This window comes from Odocoileus virginianus, chromosome 1, assembly GCF_023699985.2.
Source record: "Odocoileus virginianus isolate 20LAN1187 ecotype Illinois chromosome 1, Ovbor_1.2, whole genome shotgun sequence".
In the NCBI taxonomy this organism is placed as follows: domain Eukaryota; kingdom Metazoa; phylum Chordata; class Mammalia; order Artiodactyla; family Cervidae; genus Odocoileus; species Odocoileus virginianus.
Window position 1 is genome coordinate 91958935 of NC_069674.1, and position 19844 is coordinate 91978778.

Sequence of the window (19844 nt, forward strand, 5' to 3'; positions counted from 1 at the left end):
TCTTGTTTTTGCAGACTGTATAGAGCTTCTCCATCTTTGGCTGCACAGAATATAATCAATCTGATTTCAGTTTGACCATCTGGTGATGTCCATGTGTAGAGTCTTCTCTTGTGTTGTTGGAAGAGGGTGTTTGCTATGACCAGTGCATTCTCTTGGCAGAACTCTACTAGCCTTTGCCCTGCTTCATTCTGTACTCCAAGGCCAAATTTGACTTCCTACTTTTGCATTCCAGCCCCCATAATGAAAAGGACATCTCTTATAGGTCTTCATAGAACCGTTCAACATCAGCTTTTTTGGCGTTACTGGTTGGGGCATAGACTTCGGTTACCGTGATATTGAATGGGTTGTCTTGGAAACAAACAGAGATCATTCTGTTGTTTTTGAGACTGCATCCAAATATTGCATTTCAGACTTTTTTGTTGACTATGATGGCTACTCCATTTCTTCTAACGGATTCCTGCCCACAGTAGTAGATATAATGCTCATCAGCCATTCCAGTCCATCTTAGTTCGCTGATTCCTAGAAAGTCGACATTCACTCTTGCCATCTCCTGTTTGACTACTTCCAATGTGCCTGGATGCATGGACCTAACATTCCAGGTTGCTATGCAATATTGCTCTTTACAGCATTGCACCTTGCCTCTGTCACCAGTCACATCCACAGCTGGGTGTTATTTTTGCTTTGGCTCCGTCCCTTCATTCTTTCTGGAGTTATTTCTCCACTGATCTCCAGTAGCATATTGGGCACCTACTGACCTGGGGCGTTCCTCTTTCAGTATCCTATCTTTTTGCCTTTTCATACTGTTCATGGGGTTCTCAAGGCAAGAATACTGAAGTGGTTTGCCATTTCCTTCTCCAGTGGACCACATTCTGTCAGACCTCTCCGCCATGACCCATCCGTCTTGGGTGGCCGGCCCCACACGGCATGGCTTAGTTTCACTGAATTAGATAAGTCTGTGGTCCTGTGATCAGATTGGCTAGTTGTCTGTGATTGTTGTTTCTGTCTGTCTGTCAGCATGTCCAAGGTAAGAGAAACCCAAGTAAGACAGTAGGTGCTGATAGAGGGCATAAGAGGGTAGACAGACTGAAACCACTATCACAGACACTCTTCTAGAAAAGCTTGAATTCTTGTACCTGTCAGTTTTACATTTTCTAAGAATGGAATCAAATTTATTTGAAATCCTTTACAGATTTAGTGAAAGTAGGTAATAGAAATTTTAAGAGTTCAGATATCATCAAAATGGATCACTGGGAGCACTCTGCATCACACTTTTCTTTCAGGTTCAAAAGTTAAATGTTTTCTCTATTACAGAAAATCAACCCCCAGTGATTCAAATTCCGCAAGATAAATTACAGACGTTTAATGGGGAGAACTTTGTGTACCAGTTCACAGCTTTTGATCCAAAAGGCTCTGACATTCATTTTTTCTTGGACTCTGGCCCCAGAGGAGCAAATATCTCCTCTGCAGGACTTCTTATGTGGAAAACAAATTTAAAAATCCCCCAGCAATTTACCCTGCATGTTAATGATGACTGCAGTACTGAAACTAGAGTCATGATTGAGGTAGTATTTATAATTGCATAAATTAATAAAGTTTTAATAGCTACTTTAAATTTAAAATAGAAATTGTTCAACATTTCATGGAAAATTTAACTGCCAAAATGTTAAATATTTTTTGGCAAATTTAAAACCTTAGAGAAAGCCTCAATTTTATGGATCTAAACAAATTCCTAGAGCATTTTCGGAGAAGGCACTGGCGACCCACTCCAGTAATCTTGCCTGGAAAATCCCGTAGACGGAGGAGCCTGGTAGGCTGCAGTCCATGGGGTTGCTAAGAGTCAGACACGACTGAGTGACTTCATTTTCACTTTTCACTTTCATGCATTGGAGACGAAATGGCAACCCACTCCAGTGTTCTTGCCTGGAGAATCCCAGGGACGGGGGAGCCTCATGGGCTGCCGTCTATGGGATCGCACAGAGTCGGACACAACTGGAGTGACTTAGCAGCAGCAGAGCATTTTCTTCTGCACTGAACTGTAAGAATAAAAATGCATTCTTGTCCACCTTTGCGAAAGATCTGTGGTAAACCTAAGATTGCTAATTATGTCCTTTTCTTTCAAGTGAAGGAATATTAGATGCTGAATTAGAAATCAGGATTATAATCACTCAGCTGTATACCCAAAACTAACATAATATTGTAAATCAACTATATTTCAATGAAAAAGGTTATGAATATGAGATCTGAAGTAGCTAGTTAAAACTGCAAATTGTATTTTCTTTTACTTATTTTTGTGCCCTATAGTCACATGAAACTTGGGATACACTCACACAGAAGTAATGGTATGGAGGACAGTTATGTACTATGTCATGTTAACCAAATAATTCATGTGACTATTTCCTCTCTAGATCTTGGCATAAGTCAGGTGACTAACTGCTTTCCACTTTAAGATTTTTTTTTCAGTTGTTCTGCTTACATAATAGAAATTGATCATCTTGTGACATTTTAAAAATGTATCCCTAGCATTTATATTTTGGCTATGTTTTTGAGTTTGGGCATAGTTGTCTTATTCAATTATCTTTTAAAATACTATTTTACATTAAATGTATACATATTATTTTGCTAAATGTGTGATCTGGTCCTATTAGCACATACAGATACATGCCTATCATGATTTCTGCAACATAAACTGAAGCTATTTTACAGCAAAATAAAGTCTTTACTTTTTGTTTATTTTGCAGGTGACTGTGACGTCTTGTGATTGCTTGAATGGGGGACCATGTGTGTGTCTGATAGGAAATTTCCGCCAGGAAGTGGAGCATAGCTATGTGTCTGCCTGCCTGGTCTTCATGGAGATCTTTGTGAAAAGAATATCACTGAAGGCCAGGTGAGCCCCTGTGGTCTTGGCAGATGCATTAGAGGTTTACTGCCGGGAGCCAACACACGAGATCCTACCCATGACAAGGTCATGAGGGAGAAAACCTGACAAGCAAGGCGGATCAGGTTTTCGGGGATTTCGAAAAGGCCAGCTCACGAGATCCCTCCCATGACAAAGTCACGAGGAGAAAACCTGACAGGCAAGGCAGATCAAGTTTTCAGGGATTCCGAAAAGCTGCCCCCGGCGCTCACCTTAAAGATGTTATCTGTCTTTCTGATGCTTGCTTCAGTAGACTACTAATTTCTGTGACACAGGCAGAAGGCCTTCCCCGATCTCTTCCCAAACAAGAATCAATTTAGAACTTTAATCAATAAGTTTCCCAGGTGGTGGTATTTTATGAGATTATCCAGGGTGAAAGGAGTGTTTTAATTTAAACTCCTTTGCTGGTATTTTAGTTTGTTTGGCAAATGTATTTATGCCCTTGGTACTAATATGCATGATTGCTTATAGTACCCTAATCATAAAATAGCATAAACAACCTGATCATATAAAGGCCCTGACAGACATAGAGCCTTTTTGGGGGGTGAAGGAGTCCTATTAGAAAACATTAAAAAAATTACTCTAATGGTGGTTATTGGGTTGACATTTGCTTGCTGTGTTTTTGCTTTTAATGTGCTAGGGTTGTGCTGTGGAAACCATTGTTAATATAGTTACAGATCTAGAAAAATAAAGAGCTTAGCCCTAGTGTGGTAACAATGAAACGGTTGTTAATTATTAGCCAGGAGTGCTAGAGAGGGGCTGCCTCACCGAAGTCGCAGAGTCAGTGTGGGGTAAACTTCTTAGATAAACTCAACTGACAACTTCTGCAGAAGGATTAATTTTTGTGTTAACAAGGATATACTTCTACTCTGTACTGTTGCCCTATGAGACTGCCACCTTTCAGTTAAGGTCACCACAGAAGCGGAAAATAAGTTTACATTCACCTGACCTGCATAAAATGTTAATGGGCCCCAAGGCCAGAAGATAATGTGCTAAGATTTACTATAGAATTAGAAAGCAGAAAACATCTTGCTCTTCCTAAAAAACAAACTGATGTAATACTAATCCTGTGTAAGCATGAGTAAGCATCTTGTACCTTGGAAACGTTCTGAGTGAGGGTATAAGAACTGTTGTCAAAAAGTAAAACACAGACTTGGCCCTATCAAGGCTGGTCTCACGTGTCTTCTCTCGCTGACGCCGTTCATCCTGAGGGTACCCCTGGATCCTGCCGAGGCTGGACCCCGGCAGTTTACAGTTATTCTTGTGATTGTCCACCTGAGCTCAAAGGTAAATTTTGTTTCCTCATGAATGAAATTCAGATGTGAACAAATTAGAAACTAAAGATCTTTGGCTTTCCATAGATCCACACATTACTACACATTAGTAATCTACACATTACTCAAACAAATGTACGGTCTTAAAAGGTTTTAATACACCCTTTAAAATTCTAGTAGAATTCATCACAAACACATTTGCTATCTGTCATCCTTTTTAACTGTGCATTGCTTACATATACTCTTAAATTTTTGTTCACTTCCATAGTTTGGCAATATTCTATACCTATATTGTATTTTGCAGGTTTCTAAACATTTCTATCTATATTTGGCAGGTATAAACATATTTAAATGTATTACTGTTAAAATATCGAATAATAGATATAATAGAATAATATAGAATAATAAAAAATAGAATATAGAATAGAATAATAGAGAATAGAATAATAAAGAAATTTCCCATGAAAATATAAAAATTATGATTAAGAATTTTATTGATAATTCATTTACTTAAGAAAAATATCATGATGTAAGAGCTGAAATCAAATTGAAATGTTAGAATATCTGTTAACTCATTAATATTCTAAAATGTCTGATTCCAGAAACTCCAGATAAATATGACTAACAACTTTAATTTCCCAAGGCTTAAAAAAAAAATCATACTAATATTTTTTATGAAAATGGATATAAATATTAAAAAATATATATGTAAAGGTACAGTTATTGAGCTGATATTTTTCCTTGAAGCCATCTGTTTTTAACATTTTACTAGAACTTAGCAGGACATTTAGGTGTCTTCTAATTTTTTTCAGCATTCTAAAATAACAGTTTTATTATTGGGGTTATTTTGCCATGCTACACACTACTTTTGAAAGAATTCACATGTTGATTTTTTCATGAATTTTACTATAATAGGGGTTACCATCATTAATGATTATGAACATATTCATTCAAATAAGTTGTTAAACATTTCAAAGAGCAACACTTCCGCTCAAAAATTGTACTGAAGACTGACTTTACTAGCACACTGTAAAATTTCAATGGATTTTTATAGCCAATGCTATAACTGGACTGAATAAGTTGTCCTGTAAGCTAAGCAAGCAGCTATCCTAATAACTTCTTTAAAAGATCATTGAGTATTTTTTAACAAAGAACAAATTACTGCTATAATATGGTAATTTTTTGCCTTGAAATATTAATGGCCTTAAGTTTTATTTACAGGGTAAAGCTTATATACTTGAAGGATCTTGCTTAATGTTAAATAAAATCTAATTAATAAGCTTATATGTAAGTACACAGTAAATTTTTAAAACAGTACACTTCCTTCCCTTTTGTATATGACAGCTTTGTGGGAGTTACCAGGACATAAAGAGTAAAATAAATCAATCCTTGATTTGACATATAATGTTTTTCAAAGTAAACACTTTGAATTCTCAATGTATATTTTATTTAGGCAAAAATTGCGAGGAAGATGTTGATGAATGTGAATCAAGGCCTTGCTTTCCAGGAACAGAGTGCCTCAATACCTTTGGTTCCTATCATTGCCATTCATGTCCAAAAGGATTTTATGGTGATGGAAAAACATGTCATGGTAAAAGTCCCTATCTTCTAGCATGATTTTTTTTTTTTTTTTTGGCTGCATTTAATTAATTCAGATCACTCAGTTCCATTCTCTCTTGTACTCACGCATTCACTCAGTATCATGCACTAAGCTAGATGCATTTGACCTAGTAGGTTTGAGTGTAGTAGTAGGAAATGTAATTACATAGTTCAGTATGATCTTTATCTTTCAATAAAAGTGTCTAGAGAGAATAGTAGGAACACTACAGGGAATCATGCCTACCTTGAGGGATAATGAAAAGTTTTTAAAGGAAATTATCACTGCAGCTGAATCTGATGTTTTTGATCAAGAAAGAGAGAGACATTCTAGGCAGAGGGAACAGCATGAGCAGAGGTACAGAGGCATGTAACAATACAGCACACCTTGGGCACTGTGAATAACTCAGTGTGCTTGGAACAGAGGGTAAAGGGGCCTGCTACAAAAAGCAGGGGTATCTGGTCGACAGACCACTGACAATGAGAAGTATGATAAGGTTTACATCGGAGAAACTCTACTTAAAAGCACTATGGAGGACAGATCAGTTACAGGTAAGGAGTTACAGATCAGTTACTGCAAGTGTGAAGATGGGTAGAAGAGTTAAGACAATATTACAAACATAGGGCTTCCCAGGTGGCGCTAGTGGTAAAGAACCCGCCTGCCAATGCAGGAGATGTAGGAGACCTAGGTTTGATCCCTGGGTCGGGAAGATCCCCTGGAGGAGGAAATGGCAACCCACTCCAGTATTCTTGCTTGGAGAATCCCATGGACAGAGGAGCATGGCAGGCTTCAGTCCACAGGGTCACAAAAAGTCGGACATGACCGAAGCGACTTAGCATGCACACAGGAAAGGCATGAAGAATTCTGACCTAAGACTAGGATGAAAGAGACACTATAGAAGAAATTTGAGTCTATTTCTGCAGACTCACAGACACGGAAAACAAGCTTGTGGTTACCAAAGGGAAGAGGGACGTGAGGAGGGACAAATTAGCAGTGTGGGATTAACAGATACAAACTACTATATGTAAAATAGACAAGCAACAAAGTATACTGCATGGCCCAAGGAATCATACCCATTGTCTTACAGTAGCTTATAATGGAGTATAATCTGCAAAAATACTGAATCACTATGCTGCACACCTGAAACTAACACAATATTGGAAACTAACACAATATTGTAAATTAACTATTGTTGTTTTTGTTCAGTTGCCCAGTGTGTCCGTCTCTTTGCGACCCCATGGACTGCAGCATGCCAGGCCTCCCTGCCCCTCACCATCTCCCAAAGTTTGCCCAAGTTCATGTCCATTGCATTGGTGATGCCATCCAGCCGTCTCATCAAAATTAGCTATACTTCAGTAAAAAAGAAGCAAGTTGATAGTACTTGGTCAGTAATTGGGATTAACATGGTGATGGAGAGAGTTACAGTGCTTGGTTTAAGCAAATTGAGTGAGCAGAATTGACATTTACATTGCTCTGGATTGAATTATTTCCTCCCAAAATGCATTCACTGAACCTCAGACACCCAGTATGGGTGTATTTGGAGTAAGGAAGTAGTTAGGGCAAGTGAGGTCATAAAGGAGAAGCCCTGATCCAACAGGATCAGTGTCCTAAGAGGAGACACCAGAGGTCTTGCTCTGCTTCTCTCTGCCGGATGAGGACACCAGGAAAATGCAGCTGTTCGGGACCCAGGAAGAAAGCTCTCTCACCAGGAAACAAATGGGTCTGTACCTAGATCTTGGACTTCCTAGGCTCCTAAATGGTTAGAAGATAAACTCCTGTTGTTTAAATCACCCTATGATATTTCGTTATGGGAGCTTGAGCTGACTAAGACACATAAAATGTAAGGAAGAAGAAACAGTTTCAAAGAGAAAAGATGATGACTTCAGTCTGGATACATAAGAGGCTGAGGTGACTGGAATATCCAAGAGGAGCTCAGGAGGAAGGATAATGTGAAAGATATAGCTCTTAGTGTCACCAGTCACAGATGAAATTTTTTCAGGGATAACATTTGGAGAAAAGAAGACAAAAAATTGGTGGATATCAACCTTTAAAAATTAAAACAATAAAAGTAAATTATAAAAAGTCAGTGTCCTTGGTAGTATTAAGCAAATGATGTTTTTTGATTAAAAACATAATGACATGATGTCACCTTGTACTTCAAACCGGGGCGTGCCTGTCTAGCACTGAAGATAATAGCTCTTCAGATTTGAAGAACACATTACTGGATGGTGAGAGGAAGTCCCTACTAGTTCAGCTACTCACGTCAATACCTGGTCCCAAATTCTGAGCCTACTACTCTGTGCACTAAAGTGATAACATTTGTCATTTCCAAACAGTGGCTCACATTCTCAGTAAGACCTTTATTAAGCAGAATTTAAGAAGAAAGCACATTGAACCAAACCCCATTACACATGAGTGACTGATAAGTTTTCCATCAGAGGCATTTGTGTATTTTAGGAAGGTGCTTGTTAACACAAACTTGATTTTTTATTGTTGGTTGCTGTTTACTTAGTTTGTGGTAGGCACAAAAATCAATAACTATAAAAGCAAATAAAGTGCAGCTCTTATTCTTGAAGTTCCTAACTAGTGGGGGAAAGAGACACATAAGTGTGAAGAACAAAGTTCTAGGAAAGAATACAGGCGGCTGACATTGAGTGGGTGAGTGTAACCACAGGAACATCTGTTAGCTCCGCTGTCATTAACAGAATACCACAGACGGGGTGACTTAAACAGCAGAAATTTGTTTTCTGACAGTCCTGGTAACTGGAAGTTTGAGATGAAGTTGCCAGCAGGGTTGGTTTCTGGCTTCTCTGCTTGGTTTGCAGATGGCTGCCTTCTCACTGTAACCTTACAGGTGCACTCTTCGTGTGCCTCCTTCTCTTCTAAGGACATCAGTCCTATAGGATTAGTGCCTTACTCTTATGACCTCATTTAACTTTATTCACCTCCTTAAAAGTATCTCCAAATACAGCCACAGGATTAGGGCTTCCACAAATGAATTTTGGGGAACACAATTCAGTCCCTGAGAGAAGCATCTGCTGAAGAGGTGATGTTTAAGCTAGTTCTCTGATCTAATTTGCAAGGAGTTCAATGCACATGACATCTTTATATGTTCTTATTCACAGTGCTTTGTTTTTATAAGCTTAACTCTGATCTGTTTTTCATGTATACATTTATAGTTGAAAAATGCATTTAAAATGAATTTACTGCACATACTGTTGTTCTCACAAGGTCTGACAACAGTGTAAGGAAGAAGATGGTAAAAATGCCAATCAGAGATAGGAATGTGAAACCAACAAATGGGAATGCCTTTATTAAGAAATTATTTTAGTTAAACTCTAATGACAAGTATTAGCTCTCATTTGTTTTCAGAAGATTCCCCTATTTACCCCTCAGGAATTTTTATTTTCAAAAAGTTCATCTAAGATTATATAATGCATTTTACAGATTATCCTTTTTCTTGCTAATCTTTTGAATTCTGTGGTTAATATTCTAGATAAATGAATCATATTGTATTAGAAACAAATTATATAATTATTTAAGGTGATTTCAGAGAAACATAGGGTTGGAAGGGATCATTCCAAACTTATATTCTATAAATTCCTGTTCATCATCTACTCAAGCCCTACTCAAATGTTAAACTGTTTCGTAAGACCTTTTCTTCTTCACAGTGCTTTCTTTATAACTCGTTTTATTCAGTAACACTCTATTATTCCTGCATGTTTCTAATTACCTTTTTTTATGCCTTTGCATACTGTGATGTCAGCTGTTTATCTTCCAAGATATCACTGCATTTGTTCATTTTGCAAGGTATTGTTGATTATTGCAATATAGGAAATCTAATTTTAAAGTTATTCATGCACCCAGTTGCCTTATTTAATGCTCTATTTACACTCTTCTATGGTTTATTCTTGTCTTGATTTTGTTGTTAAAACATATTTTTGCAAATGGTGAGTTTATCTCTATTTACTTTTTTATAGTAACTAAGGTTTAGTCTATATTTATGATATACCAACACTAAGCAAATATTTTTAATACATTATTTCTTCCTATTCTCATAACAGCTATATATAGTAACACATTTCCATTTTACAAATGAGTAAACAGAGGCACTGATGGGTTAAGCAATATGTTTACACAGTTCTTAAATTAGAGAGGCAAAACTTGAAATGAGCGATCTAACAGCCTTGTTCCAGCTATCAAATTTATGTTCTGATTGTAGTGACTGGGACTTCCAGTGCAAAGTGTGCAGGAATGTTTCTTAATGGTTTTGCTTCTTAATGGTTTTAGTATGAATTTCATATTTTGCCACTGAGTATGATATCACTACAGGTTTCTGCTAGAATTTTCCTTTTACTGGTTGCTCTCTCAGAATTCTCTTTGGTTTTAAGTCAGGAGTGGGTTTTACATGTTATCAAATGCTTTTTCATCATCACTAACTATGTGCTACAATTTCTGTTAATGTTTCCTTGGATTAACTTTTTCAGAATGTTTTAATAATTTTTCTTTATTTTTAGCTGTGCTGGGTCTTTGTTGCTGTGAGGGCTTTTCTCTAGTTGTAGAGAGCAGAGGCTACTCTCTAGTTACAGTGCCCAGGCTTCTCATTGCAGTGTCTTCTCTTGATGCGGAGCACAGTCTCTAGGGCAAGCAGGCTTCAGTAGTTGTGGCATGTGGACTCAGTAGTTGTGGTTTGTGGGCTTTAGAGCACAGGGTCAATATTTGTGGTGTATGGGGTTCGTTGCTCCATGGCATGTGGGATCTTCGCGGAACAGGGATCGAACCCATGTTTCCTGCATTGGCAGGCTGATTATCACTGAGCCACCAGGGAAGCCCTTTTGGACTGCTTTTTTAACAAAAAATGGATGTATCAAATTACTTTTTAACATCATATTAATTTTTTCACTTAATACAATTATGTTAGTTGAGATACAAGTCTATTTCACCCTGATATGATAATATATTACACAGCTGCACTTGATTTATCTTAAATAAAAAAATACTATTTCATTTTAAACTTGTGTATTTTCAAAAATAATGCTGGCTATAAGATTATGCCACTCTGATAAAATGTTGATGTTTCATCTCTTTGTGCATGTTGCAACAGTTTTGCAAAAAAGTCTTTCCTTGAAATTTGGTAAAAGTATTTTTCCATTAGATCAGCTGTCCTGACATCATTTTAGGAGGTTGTTTTAGATTGTTTTTCTACTTCTTTCAATGTAATTTTTCTGTCATCTAGTTCTTCTTCAGTTAATTTAATCATTTATATTTTGTAAAAACTCATTGAGATTTCAAATTCTTAGTTTAAAATTATATGTATTATTATATAATTTAAAATTATTTTCATATATACAGAGTTGTCTAGTTTTATCTTTCCATTGTTTATTTCTGGATAAAGCTTGCCAAAAGTTATCAAATTATTTTTTTCAAATCATCATTGAAATTTGCTTTTCTGTTGTTTATCTCTTTATAGTTTTTCTTTGACTTTTTGTTGTTTTGTAAGGGTTTATTCTGGCCACTGATCCTTTACATAATGTGTACTTGAAATTATCTTTTCTATCTCTATGGCCTACCTTATCTATATTGTCTTTTAATGCAGAAATAAAATTTTATACAAATATTTCTATACTGCTTTATATTCTGTGTTATCTTGTGTATTTAAATATATTACAAGTTCTCAGAGGGCAGTAATCATGTGTTGACTTTTTAATGCTGCAAGACTCCTAGAATAGCATTTATACATGTAATAGACTTTAAAAATATTTTTTTAATTGAAGCATAATTGCTTTACAGAATTTTGTGGCTTTCTGTCTTACCTCAACAAGAATCAGCCACAGCTACACCCATGTCCCCTCCCTCCAAGGCCTCCCTCCCATCTCCCTCCCCACCCCACCCTTCAGCCTGTCGCAGAGCCCCGTTTGGGTTCCCTGAGTCATAGAGCAAACTCCCATTGGCTATCTGTTTTACACATGGTATAGTAAATTTCTATGTTACTCTCCATACACCTCCTCTTCTCACTCCTCTCCTCCCACCAGGTCCATAAGTCTGTTCTCTATGTCTACTTATCCATTGCTGCCCTGAAAATAAATTCATCAGTGCCATCTCTTCAGATTCCACACATATGTGTCAGTATATGATATTTATATTTCTTTTTTTGACTTACTTCACTCTGTATAATAGGCACTAGTTTCGTCCCCCTCATTAGAACAGATTCAAATGCATTCCTTTTCATCATTGAGTAGTATTCCATTGTATATATGTAACACAGCTTCTTTATCCATTCATCTGTTGTTGGGCATCTAGGTTGCTTCCATGTTCTAGCTATTGTAAACAGTGCTATAGTGAACATGGGGGTACATATGTCTTTTTCAGTTTTGATTTCCTCAGGGCATATGCCTAGGAGTGGGATTGCTGGGTCACTGGTTTTATTTCCCAGCTTTTTAAGGAGTCCTGATACTGTCTTCCATAGTGGCTGCATGTTTACGTTCCCACCAGCAATGCAAGCGCGTTCCCGTTTCTCTACACCCTCTCCAGCACTTACTGTTTGTAGACTTTTTGATGATGGCCATTCTGACTGGCGTCAGGTGCTATCTCACTGTAGTTCTGATTTACATTTCTCTTATAATGACTGATGTACACGTAACAGACTTCAAATGAAGGAATGAATTACCTAATGTTAAATACCACAGAAAGTGTTAGTCACTCAGTCGTGTCCAACCCTTTGCATCCCCATGGACTATAGCAGGCCAGGCTCCTCTGTCCTGGGAACTCTCTAGGCAAAAATATTGGAGTGGGTAGCCATTCTGTTCCCCAGGGGATCGTCCCCACCCAGGGGTTGAACCCAAGTCCCCCGCACTGCAGGCAGAGTCTTTACTGTCTGAGCCACCAGGGAAGCCCCCTGTAGGTGCAGCAGAACATTAATTAATGTTCTGCTGACTGTGACTAACATGTCTTTTTCTTTTTTGGTTGTTTAGCCATAAATTTGCAGCAACTGTCAACAGAACATTCACTACTTGGTGCGAGCTCAATCCACAGTCCTGCAACTACGAAAATGTTCTTGGCTGCAACCAACCACATCTCACACTTCTCATTAAAACCAGTTACAACCCCAATTGATCATTCAAATAAGGCTATTTCCCATCAGATATCAGATTTTGAACATAGGGATCATACTCCTAGTACAAACCTCGGTCTGGAGGAGTTGGCATTTCCTACAAACAACCATAGTTCTTTAAGCATTAACCTGAACAGTTCTCATGGTGAAATAAAGGATCTTACCAGAGTCTCATCCAAACAGAGACAGAAGAGTATACTCAAACTAACAGGTCTGCCCAAGGTTACACACAGTATAAGGATGAGTTTACATCATCACTTACTAGAGCCATCACTGTTTTGCCAGAAAAGCCTGGATTGAACAAAAGATCACGTTGTGCTGAATCCCCTTGCCTTCTTGGTGTTTCCCGTGTGCCAACCACAGATGGTCACTTCCAGTGTGGACGCTGCCCCTTTGGATATTACGGAGATGTTACCAATTGCAGAGGTAGTGTGATAACTCTTCGAATGTCACAAAGAAAAGTATCAAGTTCACTTTTAAGTGCTTAAAAAGATACACCTTTCTATATATTAAATTTTGTTTACTCCATTTAGTTCACTAACTTCATTTTATTTATTATTTGGGTATATTCTCTTCACATTTCAAAAAAATTAACACAAGTGTTTCTCAATTTTTTAATAATGTTGATATTAAAAAACATTATGACTATATAATAAATTACAAATATATGTGTTAAGTACCTACTTGTTCTAGGGCCTTTGGAAATATTTCATTTCAATTATGTCATATAATCCACAAGGACTCCATGTACTAGGTATTATTTTTCCCGTTATACAGAAAAGAAAGCACAACCTTACAGGGCTAACTGACATTCCTGGCAGTAAGCAGCAAGATATGGTATGAATAACATGTGGTCTGGGTTCTGTTCAGCTCACAGAAGGTATTTAGCCTTTAAATGACTAATCCTGCATATTTATTTGTATAAATTAAGTTTCTCTGTAATTCCTCCAACTCTTAAGGATAAAACAAGTTAGGCATCACTTTAATTTTCAAAGGATCGTTTATTTCTTTTCTCAATCATCAGCATAGTTTGATACAAATCAAATTTCTGGCTTAGAAGCTACTTTTTAGTGTTCATATTAGTTTTGTTTGTTTTTGATTTGTTTGAGACCAACTTAAGCAACAGAGCTGTTAAGAGTGTTCCTTTGTTCTGAGTTACCTTGAGGAACTTCATTTTCTTCTTTTTTCTGTAGGAATAATGTTAATAACCTTCAATTCTTACATGTTTATGATATAAAACTCATTATTATTAGCAAATAAAACAACCTCAATCATTTCAGTTACTTCAGAAAGTGTTAAATGGGTTGTTAGAGAAGCTTAAGAAATAAGAACATAGAATAAGCTTATGATGTGTTCCTGGCATTTTGCTCTTTGACATTCTGATTCTCCCTGCCATTCACCAGCATTTAGCCAATTAGTAACTAAATTGCTCTCTGAAAGACTGTAATCCCTTTTATGGTTTGCAGCCATGTCCAACAGCAGATTTTCTATGGGACTAATTTCCTCATATGGTATGTTTTGCTTACCCTATTAATCATTTGCCTCAGTCATTCTGGTAGAAAAACAAATATAAGGGAAAAAATAATTCTGTGAATGTATGCAGTCATTATCGTTTAACAGCAATTTCAAATTTTTCAATTTCTGAGAATTTTACTTTTATTATATAATTAAATCTATAGATAATGGGTATACACTGTATCTACAAATCAGTCTTTTTGCCTTGATTTTTCCAGCGATTTGTAAAAATCCTTGTGGAAGAAACAGAGAGTGTGTTGCCCCAAACATATGCAAATATAAACCTAGTTACACCGGTTCTAACTGCCAAACTGTTAAGTATAGCTCTTATTAGTTTGCATAATGAATTTAATTGATAATTAATATTTCTAAGCCACAAGCTTTATTTTTTAAGCTATATGACATCCTGACTGCAAAAACCACGGGAAATGTATTAAGCCTAACATTTATGAATATCCCATAGGACATGGTGGAGCAACCTATGATGAAGGTGATAATTCAAATTAAAACTCAAATAATAAAACCAAAATAATGCAGTCTTTTTAAAATGTTTTAAAGGTAATTCAGTTTTACTGTGTACATATTAATATATACGTTTTAATGCTGGTGAGGGAGTCTAAGTTTTGTTAATGTTTATTAAAAATAATTTATTGAAGATTAAAAAATTTAAATTTGCCAAATCAGAGCACCAAAAAGCAATAGCTCATACATCTTTGGTAGAAGTATCTGCAGAAACTTTTTGTGATATTTAGTTATATGGAACCATATCCCAATAAATATTTTAGCTTCAATCAAAGAATATCTGCCTATTGAATAATTTCTCAAACATGGGTCCAGGGAACTGCTATTACCAAATAATTAGAAGGTATCAGGTAGTAAAACAAAACCTAAAAAATCATTTTGAAAAACATGTTTATAGCCATATAATTTCATTGGCTTGGTTGAAATCTTAAATGGAGAGTTTAGGAAATGGCATTCCTAAAATGGATAATACTTTAAAGAAAAAAATTTATTTTTTTTTAATTTGCTATTTTTTTAAAGAATACATCTTAGTGGATTGTACATATATAAATATTAGTAAACTGAGAGCCATATTAAGTGTTTTCATGGCAAGGCAAGGCACAAATTAACAAATTACAGTAAACACAGAGTGAACTAACAGAAACACTATGAATAGCACATGAAAATAATTATAGAAATATAGAAGTGTTCTCTTTGTAGGGAAAGAATGTGTAACTCCAAGTCTCATTTTTCAGAAGAAACTTTAGATTGTGTATTTCCATCCAGTTAACCAGAAGTTTTATAAACCAAAACATTTGATGATTTATAGGTGTCTACAGAGTGTGACCTCATACTCAATCCCACAGAACTAGATTTCATGCTAAACTAGAACCAAGTTTCCTGTAAACTGCTCACAGCAGAAGGTTTTCTTGTGCTTGTACTTTGTAAACATAAACTGGCTTTTTCCAAATTAGGAGCTGATTTAACACAATCTGTGTCTTCAGAAGACTGTAAACCATGTTGTCACCATGGTGGAGCCTGCTTAGCTGGAAACCTCTGCATGTGTCCTGTGGTTTTGTAGGAATAAGCTGTGAAACAAGTAAGCAAAGCTCTCTTGCAGTCTACTATAATGAAGTTGCTCCTTGAAGAGTTGATTGCTCTAATCCTAACTGAGATAAACCCAAACCCTCAGCAAAATATATGCCTTCATGATTTGCTATGATGATTACCATTCTGCATACCACTGGGAACACTGGGTGCCAGTAATAAGATAAAGAAGCTTGTTCTTAGAAACAACTCTTTTCTGGACTTTATCCATGACCATTACTTTGAGATAACAAGAATTCTAACTTGTGTGTTCACAGTCACTCAGTCACGTCCGACTCTTTGCAACCCCATGATCTGTAGCCCGCCAGGCTCCTCTGTCTGTGGGATTCTCCAGGCAAGAATATTGGAGTAGGTTTCCATTTCCTTCTCCAGGGGATCTTACCAGCTCAGGGACTGAATGCATGTCTCTTGCATCCCCTGCATTGGTGGTTGGGTTCTTTACCACTTGAGCCACCTGGAAAGCCCCTCTAATTTGTTAGCTTATAAACAAATCTCATTTAATCTATGTCTATGATTACTTTCATTAGTAACAATTTTCACAGTCAACTCTTGATTACTATTCACCCCAGTGATTTTCTACTTTCCCCATCTCTATTAACAGCAGCAAACAATAAAGATAACTAAATATGAAAACTGCAAACTATTTAAAGCCAAAAAATAAGTTGGTTTTTACCTTTCTCTTTAATCTTATTAGACAATGTGATTGGCAGTTATGAGCAACTAAGTTATAGCCAATAAGATGACCAGTACTGAGTCTAATGCACCTTTCTTTTAATTTATCCTATGATCTTAGTTGTCTGTAATAAGTACTGTGAAAATGGAGGCCAGTGTCTTAAACCAGACGTCTGTGAGTATAAACCTGGCTGGTATGGACCTACCTGTAGCACAGGTACAATCAGAAATATTTTCAATAAATATGTCAGTTGAAAGAAATCTAAGGTGCATCAGTGGTTTAAGGATAAGGACTTGCAAAACATAAAACTAATCAGATGAGACTGGTGTAGAGTTTTTATTTCAGATAGATGTTTAAAACCCTCTCTCTCATCTTCATTCATTATCTTTGTATTCAACCACAAAATGTATTTCAGCTTTACTCTTATCCAACCCAAACCAATTTCTTTTTTGGCTTTTATTTTTCCCTCATACTCTTGCCTTATGGTGGAGAGAAACATATTTGTGTTGCATATTCAGGTATCTTTGAAGTTTATTTTTCATCACAATGCAGACATTCTGTTTCATCAAATATTCAAGCAATTCTGAGTTAACTGGACATCATAATGTTATTCTATTTATTAATCACAGTATCAGGCTTAATATGTTTGCCATTATCTATGTTTAATACATTGTGATTGAATGACTCTTCTCAATGTAAATTTAATTCAGTGTTTATAGCTTGACAACTATGTGTGAAGCATCATGCAAAGGGAAATAAAGATCAATTTGTTTTTTCCCCAGTTACAAGAAGCTTATCATTAGTGAAGGAGATATAGGTTATAATTATAAAAAGTACTGTGACACAAGTTGAGTAACAAGTAACATAATAAATGTTTAGCTTTTTGGAAATAGAGGAAAGAGAAGTTCATTCTGACAGGTGCAGTTAAGAATAAAATTGTGTAAACTTTGTAGAACTGGCAAAATCGGGGTTAAAAATGGAATTTGGGGTGACTTTCAACGTGGAACAACGGGAAGAAGCAAAAACAAAGCATGTTCTCGAGTGTGCTAGGACTTGAGTGCAGTGTTCCTATTTAAATTGGGAAGATGACTTAAAGTCACGACTGAATGTATTTGAGCAGATTACAGACTATCCTGTTTGTGCTGTTGAATTGCTTTCTCCTAACTTCCAATTGTTCTACCAACAATGCTTACCAAGGTCATTCTGAATTCTAATAATAGCTTCCACATTCATAGCTTGGTAATATTTGTTAATGAATAAACTTTCAAAGCTATTATCTGGTTATTCCTCTCCTCTTATGTTTGGAAAAGTCTAATTAACTATAGGCTATGGGTTTAAGTGGCAGTAAAAATAAAATATTTCATTATGTACCATTCTGTACTTCAGGGCAGCTTCCATTTTTAAATAATAAAACTTTCATGGTCGTTCTCCCTCCTGCTGTTTGCCAGCTTTATGTGACCCCCATCTGCCTCAATGGTGGTTCCTGTAATAAGCCAAACACTTGCATCTGTCCAAATGGATTCTTTGGTACACAGTGTTAGAATGGCAATTATTCTTTCTTTATAAATAAAAAGGCAAAGGAAAAGTCAGACACAAACAGAGCTCTGAGTAAACAAACATAAGACAATTTTCAAAGGAGAAGATGTTATTTATTTTCTCTATTTCTTGTGACATTGCAGTTGTGGTCACCAAATTACCAGTTCATAGAAATATATGAATTATTGTGTAAAATGTGTACTTATTCAATTTAGGTGAGGCTCACAACCTTGGCACATTTGTAGGACCAAGGTGTGAAACAAATAGGCAAAGCTCTCTTGCAGTCTTTTGTGTGAAATGGTGTCATTTTTGTTGCCTTCTCAGCAAAAATGTTTTATTTACAGTCAATCTAATGTCTAGCACTAATTTTATCTCATGATCTCTCTTGACTTTAGTTTCATTAAACGCTTATGAAGGGCCAGCTACACACAGCAGTGTACCCAGTAATATGAGACATAAAGATGCACCATTTCCCCCATTTATGGCCTATGACTTTAACACTTTCACTCATAGAGTTAATGCTATAAGCTGTTTTTGTTTTTTTCAGAATAATGGGCATGACCTGAAGTTGAGCACATAGGCATGAAATAATGTCAATAAATGAAATTTTAAATCTGTTTTCTGCATCTTAGTATTTTTGAGCTTATACAAATATAGAGTGGATTTTTAGTATAAGATGTGATAATTTAATTCCTAAAATACATACTTTCTTTGTCATGTTACAGTTTGACCTACAATCCTGTTTTGTTTTTGTTTTGTTTTGTTTTTACTTAGAGGTAGGTTAGGATTCTAAGACTGACATTGAGATGGAGAAGAAACCACTCTAATACTAGATACATTAAGCATACAAAATGAGTTTTTCTAATTCAGATTTCTGTTAAGGAGCTAGGGTATGAACACGGAATGCAAAAACTAGATTAAGGCAGATCTTGAAAATTAGGAGACTAAATGCATGTTTAAGAGTTTTAGGTAGAAGGAGAATGTGAGAAAGAAAATAAAAAGCTATGCTTCTAATGCTATTTGCAATAGGTGTAAGATTTAGTAAGAAAATTTCTTCTCTAAAATGTATATGTCAACTATATAACTAGGTAAAGCAGGGACCCTCTAACTTACTAAATTGAACTAAAAATTATCTAATGAATACATGTCATGTTAAAATTTTTGGAGTTATCACTCTTTACAATGTCCTAGTGGCATGGATATGACAAATTTATAGTCTTCAGGCCTCAGACCTCTTTACTTTCAAGTTTGAGCTAGACAGGTGCTGTCAAGTGTGAATCAGACTACAGTAGACCGCCTACAAGTACAGTCAGCACTTGGCATTAAGTAATGGTATTATTGTTATAAGACATGTTATAGAAAGTGCAGGAAAAAAAATGATCTTTATTAGGTCACATCCCTTGTAAGCCCAAATAGAGGGAAGGGAAGATGGTATACATATTGAAAGCCATTGAATAAATTAGGCAGAATATGGTTAAAATTAAGTATAAGGAGCATATACTGCATATTCTACAGATTTCAAAAGAGAGAGAGAGACACTGCGCTGAAAACATGAAAGGTTAACTATTAATAAGCAAGACTTAAAATGTGAGGCTGTCACAGTCATCAAGACAGTA

The 19844-nt window shown here is 36.2% G+C and overlaps 1 protein-coding gene across 1 annotated transcript in view; it reads left to right on the forward strand.

The window, feature by feature from the left end:
- VWDE (von Willebrand factor D and EGF domains) overlaps positions 1-19844 on the forward strand; it is a 72491-nt gene that overhangs the window by 44141 nt on the left and 8506 nt on the right. Inside the window, 12 exon segments of the mRNA XM_070477205.1 lie at positions 1312-1562; positions 2739-2774; positions 2777-2918; positions 4148-4201; positions 8965-9099; positions 14630-14729; positions 14792-14901; positions 15917-15979; positions 15982-16011; positions 16813-16908; positions 18141-18151; positions 18153-18226. Of these exon segments, the coding sequence (XP_070333306.1) occupies positions 1312-1562; positions 2739-2774; positions 2777-2918; positions 4148-4201; positions 8965-9099; positions 14630-14729; positions 14792-14901; positions 15917-15979; positions 15982-16011; positions 16813-16908; positions 18141-18151; positions 18153-18226 (1102 nt within the window).